This window comes from Chroicocephalus ridibundus, chromosome 3, assembly GCF_963924245.1.
Source record: "Chroicocephalus ridibundus chromosome 3, bChrRid1.1, whole genome shotgun sequence".
In the NCBI taxonomy this organism is placed as follows: domain Eukaryota; kingdom Metazoa; phylum Chordata; class Aves; order Charadriiformes; family Laridae; genus Chroicocephalus; species Chroicocephalus ridibundus.
In genome coordinates this window covers 17,751,738-17,766,658 of record NC_086286.1, presented here as the reverse complement: position 1 = coordinate 17,766,658, position 14,921 = coordinate 17,751,738, and the positions used below count along the sequence as shown (strand labels likewise).

The 14,921-nt window shown below is 42.8% G+C and overlaps 1 protein-coding gene across 1 annotated transcript; it reads right to left on the bottom strand.

The window, feature by feature from the left end:
- Positions 1 to 5,932: 5,932 nt before the first annotated feature.
- On the bottom strand, positions 5,933 to 14,867 carry SDE2 (SDE2 telomere maintenance homolog). Its single transcript, XM_063328194.1, has 7 exons — positions 14,714 to 14,867; positions 13,543 to 13,660; positions 11,271 to 11,382; positions 10,561 to 10,730; positions 9,699 to 9,810; positions 8,662 to 9,070; positions 5,933 to 6,167 (listed from the first exon to the last, which is right to left on the bottom strand). Exons 1-7 carry the CDS (start codon positions 14,819 to 14,821, stop codon positions 5,952 to 5,954), a joined length of 1,245 nt encoding a protein of 414 aa, XP_063184264.1. The 5' UTR covers positions 14,822 to 14,867; the 3' UTR covers positions 5,933 to 5,951.
- Between the last annotated feature and the right edge of the window lie 54 nt (positions 14,868 to 14,921).

Here is a 14,921-nt window from a genome sequence, read left to right as displayed (position 1 = left end):
TTTAAAAGTTTGTTTTCTGTCTGCTGCAAAGGAATGCAATCAGTTTATAATCGCTGCTTCTCAGACAACTGCCAACTTCCAGCCCGGTGGTCAATAACTCTGTCACCCTCAGGAGGCCTCAGCTAGTCACCGTATGCTGGATGTAATGTCACACAGGCCGTGAGGTACCATCTACAACCACCAGACATCACGTTTTCACTGAGATGTGTAAAATCACCAGCAGATGTTTCACAAGCCGGCTGGCTCCTCATAAACACCGCTCTTCTGTCCATCCATCCCAGGCGAGTCTTCCAAGACCTTTGTGCTCCTTTTTGCACTCCAAATTTTGTGCAAAGTCCTGATTCCTTGTGCCTGGCTAGAGACACGGGGCGAACACAGCAGGGAGAAGCAGGACATGCAGCACACGCGTTCCGGCCACCGGGATGCTTCCCAAGCCAGCCCAGCTGGCTTCTGGGTCTAAACCCAGACTAGCCATCCCAGATCTGCCAGCCCTTGCCTGGCCCCCTCCTCAGCAGCTGGAGGAGGTCAGAGCGGTTGTCACCTCCCCACCTTCAGCTGCCATTAGGTATGTTAATCTGCAAAGCCACCCTAATTGCTGAGCTATAACCAAAAGCAGAGCCAGCTGAGGCGGCTGCGTTAGCGAACTGGGGTGCAGCCTTTAACTTCTCCAGTTAAATCGGAGTACTGTGTCCAGCTCTGGAGCCTTCAGCACAAGGACATGAACCTGTTGGAGCAGGCCCAGAGGAGGGCCACGAAGATGCTCAGAGGGCTGGAGCACCTCTGCTGTGAGGACGGGCTGAGAAAGTTGGGGTTGTTCAGCCTGGAGAAGAGAAGGCTCCGGGGAGACCTTATAGCCCCTTCCAGTAGCTGAAGGGGGCCTACAGGAAAGCTGGGGAGGGGCTGTTTGCAAGGGCATGGAGTGATAGGATGAGGGGCAATGGTTTTAAACTAGAGCAGGGTAGGTTTAGATTAGACATCAGGAAGAAGTTCTTTACAACGAGGGTGGTGAGACACTGGCACAGGTTGCCCAGAGAGGTGGTGGAGGCCCCATCCCTGGAGACATTCAAGGCCAGGCTTGACGAGGCTCTGAGCAACCTGATCGAGTTGAAGATGTCCCTGCTTACTGCAGGGGGGTTGGACTAGATGGCCTTTAAAGGTCCCTTCCAACCCAACACACTCTATGAAATGTTTTGGAGGAACCTTTAAGACTTAAAAATAGCACCTTCCTGAGAACAGGCATTGCTATAAAAAAGAACCTTTAAAATGTCAACATTCTCCAGAAAGCAAAATCTTGGATAACTGTGAATTTCAGGTGGATCAAAATGATTAATTTTGGCTGGAATAGGCAGAATGACGTAAGCGTGACGTAATATCCCCGCTCTGCGGCAGTGCCGCACGCACGCGCCCTGCGGGGCAGAGCTGGGTGTTCTGTTCAAAGGGCTGGAACTGGATACATCTCCGCTGGCAGCTCGGTGCCACCTACAGCAGCAAGCGCAGAAGCTGTCCATCCCAGAAAACAGGTCAGAACACCAAAATGGCTTTTTAGTAACTCATTTATTTGTCCACTTTGCAGAGGACTGCATGGGCGAGGAAAAGCGGAAAGGAGCCTTTTGTCTGAAGGCTGGCACCTGCTGCCCTTCCCGCTGGCGATGAGCTTCCTGAACTTCTACGAGTTATTTCTCCGTAGCCCAGTTTAGAAAACAGGTAACCAGTGCTAATCTCATAGCGCACACGCGCGTGAATACAAAGGCTTCAGTATTTCTTACACTGCTGGGACATACCAAGATGGAAATCATAGAAGGGTTTGGGTTGGAAGGGACCTTAAAGATCATCTAGTTCCAAGCCCCCTGCCATGGTGGTGGAAATCAACAACACTGCTAAGCCAAGCCAGGTGGGGTTTTTGTGATATTTGGTAACTCTAAAGTTTTTTTTCTTCTGGGCTGGGATGGAAATATCCATTTTCACTTCGCAGCAGCAAGTTTCTGGTCCTTTGTGTCACAGAAAGAAGCAAGAAAAAAAAAATAAAAAAATTCAGGTTTAGCTATGAGTTTGGTGATGTTGGATGGTCCACAGCGTTGCTTTTTGTCACTGATGCACTGAGCCATCAGTAGACCAAAGGCTTATTAGAAAGCAGCGCAGAAGGAAACAGTGCGCTCCAATTCTGAACTTGCCAAGCAGAAACAATTTCTTTCCAAATTTGAGTATTTTGCCTCAGTAGTAACTGCCCTGCTCCCTGCCATTTTTTTTTGTGTGTTTTATGTGGTTATATTCCTTTCCAGGGTATCGATAGAGGTGAGGAAAAGCCCTCCCTCAGGTTTGTGCCAGTGTTTTCGCTAATTAACATTCTTCAGCCAGAAACCCTGAAATGCAAGAGAAACACGAGGCAGTGCTCTAGATCTTCTAGATGCTTGAAATAAAGGCACTTAAAATGACACTTCAGAATTCTGTAAGTCACACCACTTGCTTGTTGGGGAAGTGTTTGTGTGGGAGCACGAACCTTTTCTCTGGAAAGATGTTCACAGTTTTGGTCCATTGACAACCAGAAACACTTTTGGAATCTAAAGCTGCGTTAATCCTTGGAAGAAGAAAGATACAGGCAGGGCACTGCAAACTCTGCATTATCCTCTGGCTCTGGACTGGAAAGATCACCTCTATTCTGGGGCCATTCTGTCCTATGGAAATGGTCCATGGATGGAATAGTTTAAGTTTATATTTATTTTTTTTTTACTGGTAGTTGTTGACTTCTTTCTTTTCTTGCCCAAATTCTTAAGAAAGCTTCACCACTTCACCTGCTTGTTTCTCTTCTGTTGAAGGGTCGGTCCGAGTCCTGTTTGTTATCCAGCTATTTTCAGAAAGACGCCCTACGGCCCCGTGGAAGTCTGGCCTTGCCAGCGAGTGGCCATATGGCTCCCCAGACACAGCATTGCTCTAGGCTAACCCTTTACGTGGGCATATCCCAGAGCAAGTGCCTCTTCCTGTTTAGCTCAGCAGGAGATACACAATTCCCAACTAAATGATGCCGAAGCATGGAACTAGCCTGAGGTACATGTAAGCTGTAGTCCTCTAACACCGATGTAGAGTATTTCTTTTAAGACACAGTGGATCAATGAAGTGGTTGGCGCTACTGTTCCTTTAAAATATTCCAGCTCCCCTTCACCAGCCAGTGTTTGTTCCCTACCCTGTGTAATGCTACTTCAGTTCTGCTGGCACAAATTTGTGAGAGCCACATCATACGCCCCAATGGGGAACTGATCTGGTTTCCCAAGGAACCCACAACAACAAAACCAGGCAAATAGGTGACGTGCAGGGCAGACTTGGAAATGGCTGCGTCAGTGCAACTGAAGCAAGAGTGCAATTGCACTGAGGGGAAAGAACTTAAGCAAGAGTCGTTGCAAAAACACACCGTTAAGCTGGGCCGTTCACTTTTGGCCCATGCTATTCCTGCCATACTACAGAGGAGCCTGAGCGCATTCATATAGCTGAAGGCTCTCCTGAGCCAAATGATGCACATGTGTTATGAGAGCTGGCACACCAAAGCCTTGCCACCCAAGCGAGACTTCTGCTGATATGTAACGCTCCCATTTACGCCAGCAAAACTTCATTATGTTGAGGTGACCTCCCAGGTACCCTCCATTCCAGTTTCCAAATGCAACATAATCAGTAAACAAAACCTTTTCCTTTCTACCCGGGGTCCACTTGTCCTGTCACGACCCCCATGAGATGTGACTTGCAGAGCTTCAATGTCTCTCCCCCCCACCCTTTCTTTTTTTTCAAGACTCCCTTATAGATTAAGATGTCAGACACATCAATTGCTTTACTGCCACCAAGCATCTCCTTACCTACCGCATCATTTGTTGCATTTAAGGCACTGCTCATCATATAAGCCAGATTATACTAATGATAAACTGCAAAATGCTAAATTCATTACTTGTGGATCCCACATGTAGGTAAACAGAGAACAGTTTAAACATGCCTTAACAATTTACCCCTCAAGTTTTATGTTTTCCGAACACTGCGTCAAACAGACCCACAAGTGCTCGGTCTGTGTACGATGGTATAATTACCATCACTGCAAATATCTGCCCATCCTCTTCGTAACTCCTTAGGATGCTAATGAAGCTTATTTTGTGAATATGAGTATAGAAGTTGGAGATACTCAGCTGAAAGGATACCAAGAACTTTTATTTAACCACAAGAAGTATGCTTGCAAATAGATAAATAGTCTCAAATCCATCTTACGGGTAGAAAAACTATAGCCTATGCAGTGTTTTTGACATGCCTAGATATCAGCTGCTGCATTAGAAATCAATTCCACACTTCCCACCTCTATGCCCAATAGGGCCAAGTCCCATCTTGTACAACCAGGATCTATGCAAAACAAGAGAACTGCCTCCTGGCCAGCTGCTGAGCAGCCGGGGCCCCACAGCCCAGGCTCCTAGCGACACCCGCCGGCACGGGGCTCCTGCAGCCCCCACACCCCCACCAGGACACACACACACACACAAACCTGCGGGACAGTGAGCCTTCCACCATCATTTTATACCAAAGCGTGCCTGGGAAGTCGCACTGATTGAACAGCCTGTCTGTAGAGTTTGTCAAGAATAAATCCTTGAGCTTTAACACCCTCTCTCGAACCAAAACTTCCAAGTATAAACAAAACAGCTTCTGGGGACAGAGGCCGTAAGACTGCATCTATTTCACTCAGTTTTGCAAACTGCCCATGTCAGAAACATTAAATACTACATGAGTGAATTCATTTCCTAGCATTTGAAGCCTGTTTCTTACCAGTGTTGCAATTCAAGACTTTATTTTATAAGCCAAACTTTAAAACAGATAAAAGGATGGTACGATATCAGAACAGGAGAGAGATCGTTTTTAATTTTTCAAACATCTCTACAAGAAAATCTGGTAAGGAAACCATAAACATAATATTCTCTGGCACATGGTGGTAAAATCTGAGATCCAAGGCACTGAACAAAACACTTTTTAAAAACCCCAAACCAGAGAAGCGGGAGCTGCACCCACAGCCATGCGAGCGTGCTGCCCTTCCAGCAAGGGGGGGCCCTTGCCACCTCGCAGGGTAACTCCCAGCACTGAGCTGTCACAGACCGCTCTAGGACTAAGCACCAGCACTGCAGATATATAAGTTCTTGGGAGACAATTCCATTGCTTTTACTGTTGAAAAAAATAGAATTAAAACCCATCCTAAATTTCCCGTTCAGCTTCAGGTCTTACTAACCTTCAGTAGCCAGCAACTGTACTTAATTTCTTTTTAATTTCTTAAGGATGTGATTCTCTCTTGTCCCTCACTCGGATACTCTTCCGGAGCAAAATAAGTAAATACCCTTATTTAACTTCTTCTAAAAGAAATATTTACATGCATTAATAATTTCTGTTATATTGACACCTGACATCCCACAGAAACTCACAGCACAGCATATTTGTTTATACTGGCCTCATCCATATAAAAATGTTATTTTTATTTAAATAAACTTCAGCTTTGAAGCCTGGATTATAAATTCAATGTTTCTCATTTGACAGTTGTAACTGTGGTAACTGAAATACACATTAAAGGAGATCCAACGTAAAGCTAAGAAAGGATTGCTATTTTTCTTAAAATAGGTGATGACAGTGTCATACAACCATTTTCCAGAAAACATTCCGGTTATTTCTTTCCACATACAGAGTTTGTTCTACCTGTTGCATTAAGACTTGTTATAACCATTTGTAAAGCTTATCAAAAGATAGTCATTTCACTCCTTTAATATTGAACGTATTGAACACATAACTAACTCACTATCTAGCAACTTACTCCGTGTTACGTTAATCAAACTTCATTAAGAATGATAGGAACAAAACCTATCCAGGGATGCTGAAGAACTGTATGTGGCAGTACATAACAACAACAGAATAAGAAAAATTTAAATGCACATAGGTACAAAATATTTTAATTACTTTTTTTTCCCTTTAGAGGGCTTTGCAAATAAAGCAGGATCAATCTGGTCTCTAGACAGACCTCTCACTGAAAAAAGCCTTGTTGCTCTTTCCTTTAAAGTGCCTCCACATTTCAGTCCTAAAGACATCAGCTCCATCTTCAGTTTATCTAAACCCAGGGCTTCCAAATCAGCAGCAGAATTGAATGCCAGTAGATCTATTGGTTCCACCTCCTGCAAAGAGAAAAACATCCCATCAAACTCTTATCGTTTTCTTCATGATTGGGGAGGGAAGGAACAAGCATGGACAGAATGCTTCATTTTACAGAAGATCTTCAATTAGGATCATCTCAAACTCCTAATTACTTAATAAAGATGAGCAATGTCTCAATATGTATTATGTTGGATATTCGCCAACATAATTATTATTAGCAGTACTTATGCTACCCAGGCAAAGTATTACCGCATCACGTACAGCAAATTGAAGCCAGCTAGCAGCCCAATTGTAAAACATACAAATCTTAGTGGAAATAACACACCCAAGAGCGGGGTGAATGCTCAGGTGAGCTTTGTACCCAGTGTCCAGCTGTGCTGCTACAATTCTACTCCTGGCAGTGCCTCTGCTAGCTAGCTAAAGGCTCCCTCTAACACGTCCAGACAAGCTGCAGATGTGCTTAGGCTTGCAACGTACACAGCCTCCAAGGCAGAAGCACCCGTCATTTTAAATGATATAAACACCCAGGGTCTTGTCCACAAAAGAATATGGACGAAGACTGGATAATTCAAATGCTGGAATTTACTAACACACTAAACACTAACACCAAACATTAACACACTAAAAAGGACACAAAAATCTAAGCGCATTTCGTTCAATACTTAAAGCACATATTAGTCTTATGGTATGTATCATGCTGGAGTTACCACAGGGATTTCAGAGCAAGTAATACCAGCAGGGGAAATGAGACCACTCCATTAGGAACTCAGCAAATATAATTAACGCTAGCAGAATTAGAACCTTTGTCCTGCTAAGCATACAAAAAAAGACTGGTTGCCTCATTATTCTCATCCTACTTTTAAAAAAAAAAAAAAAAAAAAATAATCCATCAAGGACTATTATAAAAATACTTCCACCTGCAATAACAATCTGCCACAGCATTGGTGGAGTTTCCTGTTCTAGGAATAGCCAGTCTCGCAAATACCGAGCAAAAGGTAAACAGTGAAGAATGGTAAACATCCTGTTTAAAATTTGCCAGCTCTAATAGTATGGTAGATGACAAAGTTCTAATTTATCATATTAGATTCTGTGTCTTTTCGCCATTTAACTGTATTAAACTTCCACTTATCAGAATTCAGCCATTGGCAGTGGCAACTGATGGTAGACTTTCTGCTCAAGGCAGAAAATCCAAGCAACTCCTTACCCTGAAAAAAGTGCCACATTTTGCTTTACTGATAGAATAAGCCTAGATTCATTACACTCAAAAAATTTTAATAGTAGTATTATGCAAGGGGCAATGAAGTGCAAGTAGTGCCACCTTTCACTGCCAAATATTAGTGGGGCTTTCATCAATTCAGTGGGAAAAGCTATATTCTCTCTTGGCTGGAAGACTAATCCAAAGCCTCTTCAGAAAAGAATCCCAGCCATGCTCCTGTCAATCACCAGAGAAGGAACCTCATGGTCAGTACCGCTCCTGATCTGACTGAGGCCTGGGACACCAACCCAGATTGCCAGCCGAGATAACGGTATGGCAACAGTACAGTCCTGTTTCCACCACACATACACCAGATGATCCATTTTAATTCTTCCACCATCCTTTGCAGTTCAGACAAAGCCCATCATTTATACTAATTCTGTCTCTCTAGGGAAGGAGCTGCTGCTTTCAGACTTTTGATGGTCAATGACAAACTGAAGTTTGCACCAGACTACTAGGGTTCTCTATGAACTAGACTTAAGTCTTTTTATAATAAAAGCTAAGAAAGACTCGTCAGCTGATTGGTTTAGGGGGCGTCTACTTGGAACAACTTCCAATTTAAACGCTGAGGTCAATTATAAACATTAAGGTCAAGTTATGTTATAAATAAGATTAGTCAAATTAGACAGTGTTAAGTAATGTTTCAAGAAGTACGGATAAGAGCCTTTCATTTTACAGAAGGGTTTTATTTTCCTTTTTTCCCCTTCAATAAAGAATTTTGCATCCAGAGTGTATCTAATTATTAAAAACAAAACAAAAAAATCCCCAAGGGAAACGTGGATCTCGGGAGAGACAATACTAGACAGCCAAGGGCAACTGCATCTTAGTACGAACTCTAGACTATTAAAGTCCTAATCTTATAAAGTTCTTCCTTGACCCATTTTACTTAGCATCTCTCAAGACAATGCTACTATACTACAATACAGCTTCCTCCATGGAGACACTGTCGGCCAAGAGCCTTCTTTGTCTGCTGTTTCCATTAACCTGCTACATTCCATTTTCCGAAGTCATACGATGCATCTTCAGTTAAGCTGGTTTTCCTTTTAACCTTGGGATTTTCTATGCTCTGAATCAAACTCTGAAGATTCTATTAGCTTCTTAGGGAGACTATGATTCTAATTCAAGCACTTACATCTAATGCACTGAAGACATAGGATATAAACACCCCCCCCTTTCCTGTGACCCACAAAGGGAAAAGTGATTGAGTAAAAGCTGCTGAAGAAAAAGACATATCTCAGTGCGCACTGCTTCATACTTACTGTGCTCTGTAACTCGTTTGTTTCCTGTGCCTTAGAAGAAACATTTTCTTGCTCCTCTTCTTTCAGAGCTTGGGTTACCTCATTCTTTTCTTGGACCTCTTCCTTCAAGGGCACTGTCATTTTACTGTTTTCATCAGCTGGAATTTCAGGCTGCCCACCTGCGTGTGTCTCTCCTTGCACATCTGTTCCTGTACCTTCTGGCTGCTCCATTGGCTTCTCAGTTGCACTGGTAGTTGGACTATCCTCTACCGAATCCACAGAGCTGCTTGAACATTCATTTGAGTTTCCAGCATTTTCATTATATCTGCTGCCTGATGGACAGCTTCCGTCAGATGCGTGAGGGGAGTCATCTCCACTGTCGTCCTCACAATCCGAACTGTCACGATCATCCAATCCTTCCAATCCCAACCTGGCGCAAGTGGTATGTTACTAATGAATATTCATCTAATTTTACTTTTTTTTTAAAATTATTTTTATTTTCAGTGAACTACTCTAGCAGCTATTTAGGATAGTATGATAAATAGAAGAGCTGATGATATTGAACAGGACCTAACATCCCCCCAAAACAGGTTATCTTTTTACACCATTCCCAATACAGGAATGCGTGCTACCTATTGCTACTGCAAACACCACTGTAATCATTAAGGCTTCTCTTTCGTGTTACATTAGGTGAAAAATGCCAAGGAAAAAAAATAATAATCTCCCCACCCCTTTTAAGTTCATTGTAAATTTAATTCATTAATGAAAAGAAAACAAACAAAAAAAAAAAGGACAGTGGGAGGTAGTAGAATGTAACCATATTTGAAGGGGCGGGGAAAGGTGCCTATTTTTGCAAATAAAGTTTGCCTGCTCCAGCTGGGACACAATTATAAGAATACAGCAACATTTACTTTCAGTTCTATGATTTAATCAGTTCAATTTACTTATTCCGATTAAAGTCTACATCTCCGGTAGGATGTTGCTTACTAGTGTGTACCTAACTTGTCATCCTGTTCAAGACTTAATACTTGAGTATAAAAACAAGGCATAATGCTTACCAAAAACATTTTCTTTTTCGAGATTTTGTTCCGTAGTTTCCAGGTTCACCTGGACGCTTCCGACTCTCGCCATTTTCTGCTGACACCATTTTGCTTGAAGTAGCCTGCAGTCCTGCAAAACAAAGTTAAAAGTCTACTTCATCAGTATGCAATTCATACATGTTGTAAATTCAACTCATCTTTTAATTTCAGATGCAGTTTAAAACACTAACTGAAAATAAACACTATTGGTGCACATTTACACAGACTCAATGCTTCAAAATAAATTCAGTAGCAGCAGCAGATTTTCTAAACTGTTTTACTAGGGCACAGAGTCAACTAAAATTGGATTCCTGAACTGAACTCTCAGGTTCTACATCCCATTCATCCTCAAGTTTCACTATCAAGCTGCCTATCAAGTTTTCACTATCACAGCAAGAGAACAAGCCGTGGATAAATAAAATAACTACAAAGAACAGTAGGTGAAACAAGGTATTTTCTAGTTGGATTCAATTTCTGTTTTTTACTTAAGACCTGTTTCTATTTTCTCATTTCACTGGAAATGATTATGTAATTCTTAGAGCTGAATTAGCAACACTACCTTCACAGGTAGTGAAGTGTTTTTGTTATGAGATGACTCTGTCGTACTGCAAGGTGAAGCATCACTTGCATCTGTGTTACGCTGTTCAATGCAATTTAAGAGAAGCAGCAGCCAAGGAGGAAAAATTAAGTCCAACAAATTTTACTGGAATTTAAAATTTCATTCAATTGAAAGAGTTAGTGTCAGCAATTTTTTAAAAATTTTCATACTGGAGTGAGGCTATAGGGACTTTTAGTTTTCTTTACTTTTTGGGGGAGAGGAAGTGAGGTTAAACTGCCACACCTTTAAGGACTGAATCTTCTAGTCGCTCAGCCATTTCATGACACTGCTGCTGGTAGTCTGGATTTGTGAAAAAGTGCTTTGGCTCCGCAAGTTTCCGCTGCAGCCTTTCCAAGCGCCTTTGCTCTTTTTCTGCTTCCCGTTCTGCTTGCTGCTTCACCCATTCAGCCATGCTGCAGATGACAGAACCATGAAAATGAGAGCGTTTCCAACACTTAATGTAATATCAGTAATTGCAAAGCAACAAACTGAATGCTTCTACCACCTGCTAAGATGGGAGACAATGGGAAAAGACAACTAACAACACTCAGGGGAATTGCTGAAGGAATATACAGAGATTCTACTACAGAGAAGAGAGTAAAATTTATTTTAGAAGCCAGAAACAGCAGTGAGGTCCATATCCCCAATATCATGGTCTTGCAGCTTCAAAGACAAGAACTGCCAGAATTCCAGATGAGAAAACCAAGAGGTGCAAAACAGTCTCTCAGAAGCAGGCTGCAGTACAATCACATCTATTTTGCAGTAATATAATTATAGTCAGAAGAATCCTGTTGGCTTCCAGTACATCTGTGCTTAAGATTTCACTTTTGCTCTTTTTAGTATTCAAAATAAAATCTCATTGCTACAACAGCCTGTCATTTGACCTCTTTTGTTAAGAGTGAACTACATGGGCAGTTTATTTTATAATTCTAGTTTCCAAGAAAATGCCTTACGCTTTTTCGTGATTGACGTCTCGAAGTCTCCTTCCACTGAGATCTCGGCAAGCCTCTCTATTTGTTGTCTTTTCAATCTGAGCACCAAGTGCTCGCAGCATAGACCCAAACCCTAAGAAAAAAAATAATCAAGAATTAGCTAAACAGAAACAAATGGAGATGAACTAGTACACAACAAAAGAAATAATTATGGAAAAAGAATACAGTGAATTCAACACTTTCCCTCAATGCAACTGAAATAAAGGGTAAGTTGAAAGTTGCTACATGATGAAGAATTGTCACTGGGGGAAATGCTGAAACACTGGGTGAAAAAAAGATATCCAGCATTTACCACTCATCTCATTTTTGTATTCCTGATATAACACTAGATGGACTCAAAATTTACTAAAACCTGTGCAGCATTTCTAACATGGAAGCCTATTTCTACGCTCCCCCAGCAAAAGGGTTTGAAACCTTTTTCTTCTCAAGATTAACTTTTTGGGTCCTTTCTATTTTACCCAGGATACAACTCCCTCTTAGCCCCTTTAGCCCCCACCAATCTTAAATGCCCTTTTAAAAATCTAACAGAAAATAAATTAACTTTTTTAGGAGACAGCCTTAGCCGCTTCATCAAGATGATCACGATGTACAATGTTATGCTGGAGAGCCCCCCCAGAACAGATCTCCTCCTCAGCCACTAATTACTCATAAGACAGACTTATACATTTCTCTCATTCGGTCCCACGTTATGCTGTCTCCAGCTGAAAAAAGACACTTGCTCAACTATGTCAAAGAAACACAACGTGGATTAATATTAACATAATCCTTCAAGCAATTTGGAAGCGACAAGCACTGTTTTTTAAGTAGAAGCTGAACAAAGCTATACTTTTCAGTGCCCCAAAAGTACCTTTAAGGCGTGTTTCAAACAGTAACTGATTCAGACAGCCTACTACCATAAGGCAGAAAAAGTACTGTGTCCAGTTAAAAAAAAACAATTGCTGCCATCGGCGAGGAGAATTTCTGTAGCTCATGAAACGTGCTATCGAATTTCACATCCTGAAGAATGCAGACCCAGCTGCTACACCTAGCCAGGCATGCTCCCAAAAATCAACAGCAATGCATTCACTAAGGTCACTAAGGGTGCTGAATTAGGTTTGATAACAAAACGCTCAGTTCTCTTCCAAGCCTGCATGACTGGTATTCCCTTGAGATCATACAGTAAGTCTCAATAGTTCTGACCTGCGTTTGCCTGTTTTTATCAGGCTTTTAAGTTATACAGTCAAAACAAAAGGAACACTTCAGAAAGCAGACAAAGTTGTTGAAGAACAATTTTAAACTGACCCCAATGGCGCATCAGTAACACAAAGTGAATCACAGAACACGTGTCCTGTGTCAACCCAGGATAACTGAAGCTGATGGACAATAGGTAAGGAAGAACCATCCTATGCACCACTACTTTTAGGGCACTTAAAGAAACCACAATACCTCATAAGCCATAGCAACAACATTTATTTCCCATTCTATTTAAAACTCAAGAAGACGAAGTAAGCTGAGCTGCAGCCTGATGCAAGGCTGCACAACTATTCAGCATTTTATCTCAACAGCTGGAAAATCCTGAGTACTGGATTCAAAAAGCAAACACATTGACTCCAACTACACTCAAATACTCGGCTAAACTTGCTTCACCCATCATGTTCCATTTTAGGGAATGCCCACGTTGCCAGTGGCTGTATTGTTTTATATGATTAACATACATCTTCTGTAACACAGTTAAAATATTTTGCCAACATAAGGAGCCTAGTTTAGACTGAATTCTTTAGATCTTAGGCTACCGAGATCTTGGCAATTATATGCGTTTTCAAATAAGAGAAGACAAAATAATTGGGTCATATAACCTACTCGAATCACACACTATTTGTACCTGAACATTTGTCCTAAGTGACCATGAATGAAACTTAGAAGCCTAAAAAACCAGGTGCTTTAAAACACAATTTTGACTCTGAAGTCACTTTGATGCATGTTACAGATATCTACTAGTAGAGCTAAGCTGACCAGGGGCACGAAGAAGAGCTATGCCAGCAAAGCTGTTAGCTGAACTGCAGCTTCCCTGGTCCATTCTCACCTTTGCAGGTAGACTTTGGTTTCAGCTCACAGACATTACATCACAGTCATCCATATTACAAGAGATGTGCTAATAGATTAGGACTGGTGCTGTCAGTATAGACTACAGTATACTAAAAGTTTTTTAACCTAATAATCAAACTAATCAATAAGAAGTAGTTAAGCAACAAACCTCCTTTTCCACCACAAAGTCTTGGTTCCAGACTATAAACGGCTCCATTCTGCAGTACATCTTCATCATTAACTAGCCGCCCATTACACTTCACGTACAAGCTTTCTTCAGGAATATTCTAAAAAACAGCAAAATTGAGTTATATGACCAACTGAAAATGAAACATTCTGACAAAGCACATTATTAAAGAATAACGTTTCCTTCCTTCCTATAGGAACAGAGGGGAGGCAAAAATCAGACAATCTTGAAAGCATAAATGTTCTCTATGGTGCTTGTTTTATTTGCTGTTTACTCAAAGATTAAACACAGCCTAAATCAGCTTGCAAACACACATGGGGAAAAGCCATGCCATGGGAAAATTTACAGCAAGTGTTCAAACACTCTGTATTAAAAACCAACCAAGCCAAACAAATCCTCAACTTTTTGAACTGTAAACAATATAAGATCAATATTGAAGTAAACCCAGAGGAGGGCTATAAAGATGTCCAGAGGGCTGGAGCACCTCTCCTATGAGGACAGGCTGAGAGAGTTGGGGTTGTGCAGCCCCGAGAAGAGGAGGCTCCGCAGAGGCCTTACAGCAGCCTTCCAGTACCTAAAGGGGGCCTATAGAAAACATAGGGAGGGACTCTTTAAAAGGGAGGGGAGTGACAGGATGAGGGGTAATGGTTTTAAACAGAAAGAGGGCAGATTTAGATTAGATATTAGGAAGAAATTTTTCACTATGAGGGTGGTGAGACGCTGGCACAGGTTGCCCAGGGAGGCTGTAGCTGCCCCATCCCTGGAGGTGTTCCAGGCCAGGCTGGATGGGGCTTTGAGCAGCCTGGTCTGGTGGGAGGTGTCCCTGCCCAGGGCAGGGGGGCTGGAACGAGATGATCTTTAAGGTCCCTTCCAACCCGAACCGTTCTGTATCTCCCATGTATATATATATATAAAAATATATATATATATATATGAGACTACAAGACTCCCTTACATCAAACCCTCCTGCTCAGCTGAGCGACAACAACGAGAAGAAGCGTCCCCGCAGCCCGTCAGTGGCCCCGCCACGGCGAGCAGGGAAGGGGCGACGGCAGCCATGCGGCCTGCTGGCCACCACCGGCGGTGGTCCGGCGTATCCCCCCGCCCCCCCCAGGCCTAAGAGGCCGCCGGTTTCCCCCCGCCTTCCACTCACCAGCTCCCGAGCGCGATGGCGGAGGAGGCCGCGCACCGAACCGCCGCCGGGGGGCAGCGGGAAGGGCCGCGCCCGCGACGCCAACGGGTCCCTCACCAGCAGCGCCATCGCTCCCTCTCCCCGGCACCGCCCAACAGCCGCCGCGCGTGCGCCCGTGACGACAGCGGCGCGCGGTCAGGTGACCGTTAACGGCCGTCAGCCGGGCGGG

Bases quoted from the DNA above. Each gene is read 5' to 3' on its own strand.
- SDE2 (XM_063328194.1), bottom strand. From the start codon at position 14,821: ATGGCGCTGCTGGTGAGGGACCCGTTGGCGTCGCGGGCGCGGCCCTTC. The intron at 10,731-11,270 runs GTAAGGCATTTT...TGTCATCTGCAG, and splicing joins GACGTCAATCACGAAAAAGC to CATGGCTGAATGGGTGAAGC. The intron at 9,811-10,560 runs GTGTGGCAGTTT...TTTGTTTTGCAG, and splicing joins AGAAGATTCAGTCCTTAAAG to GACTGCAGGCTACTTCAAGC.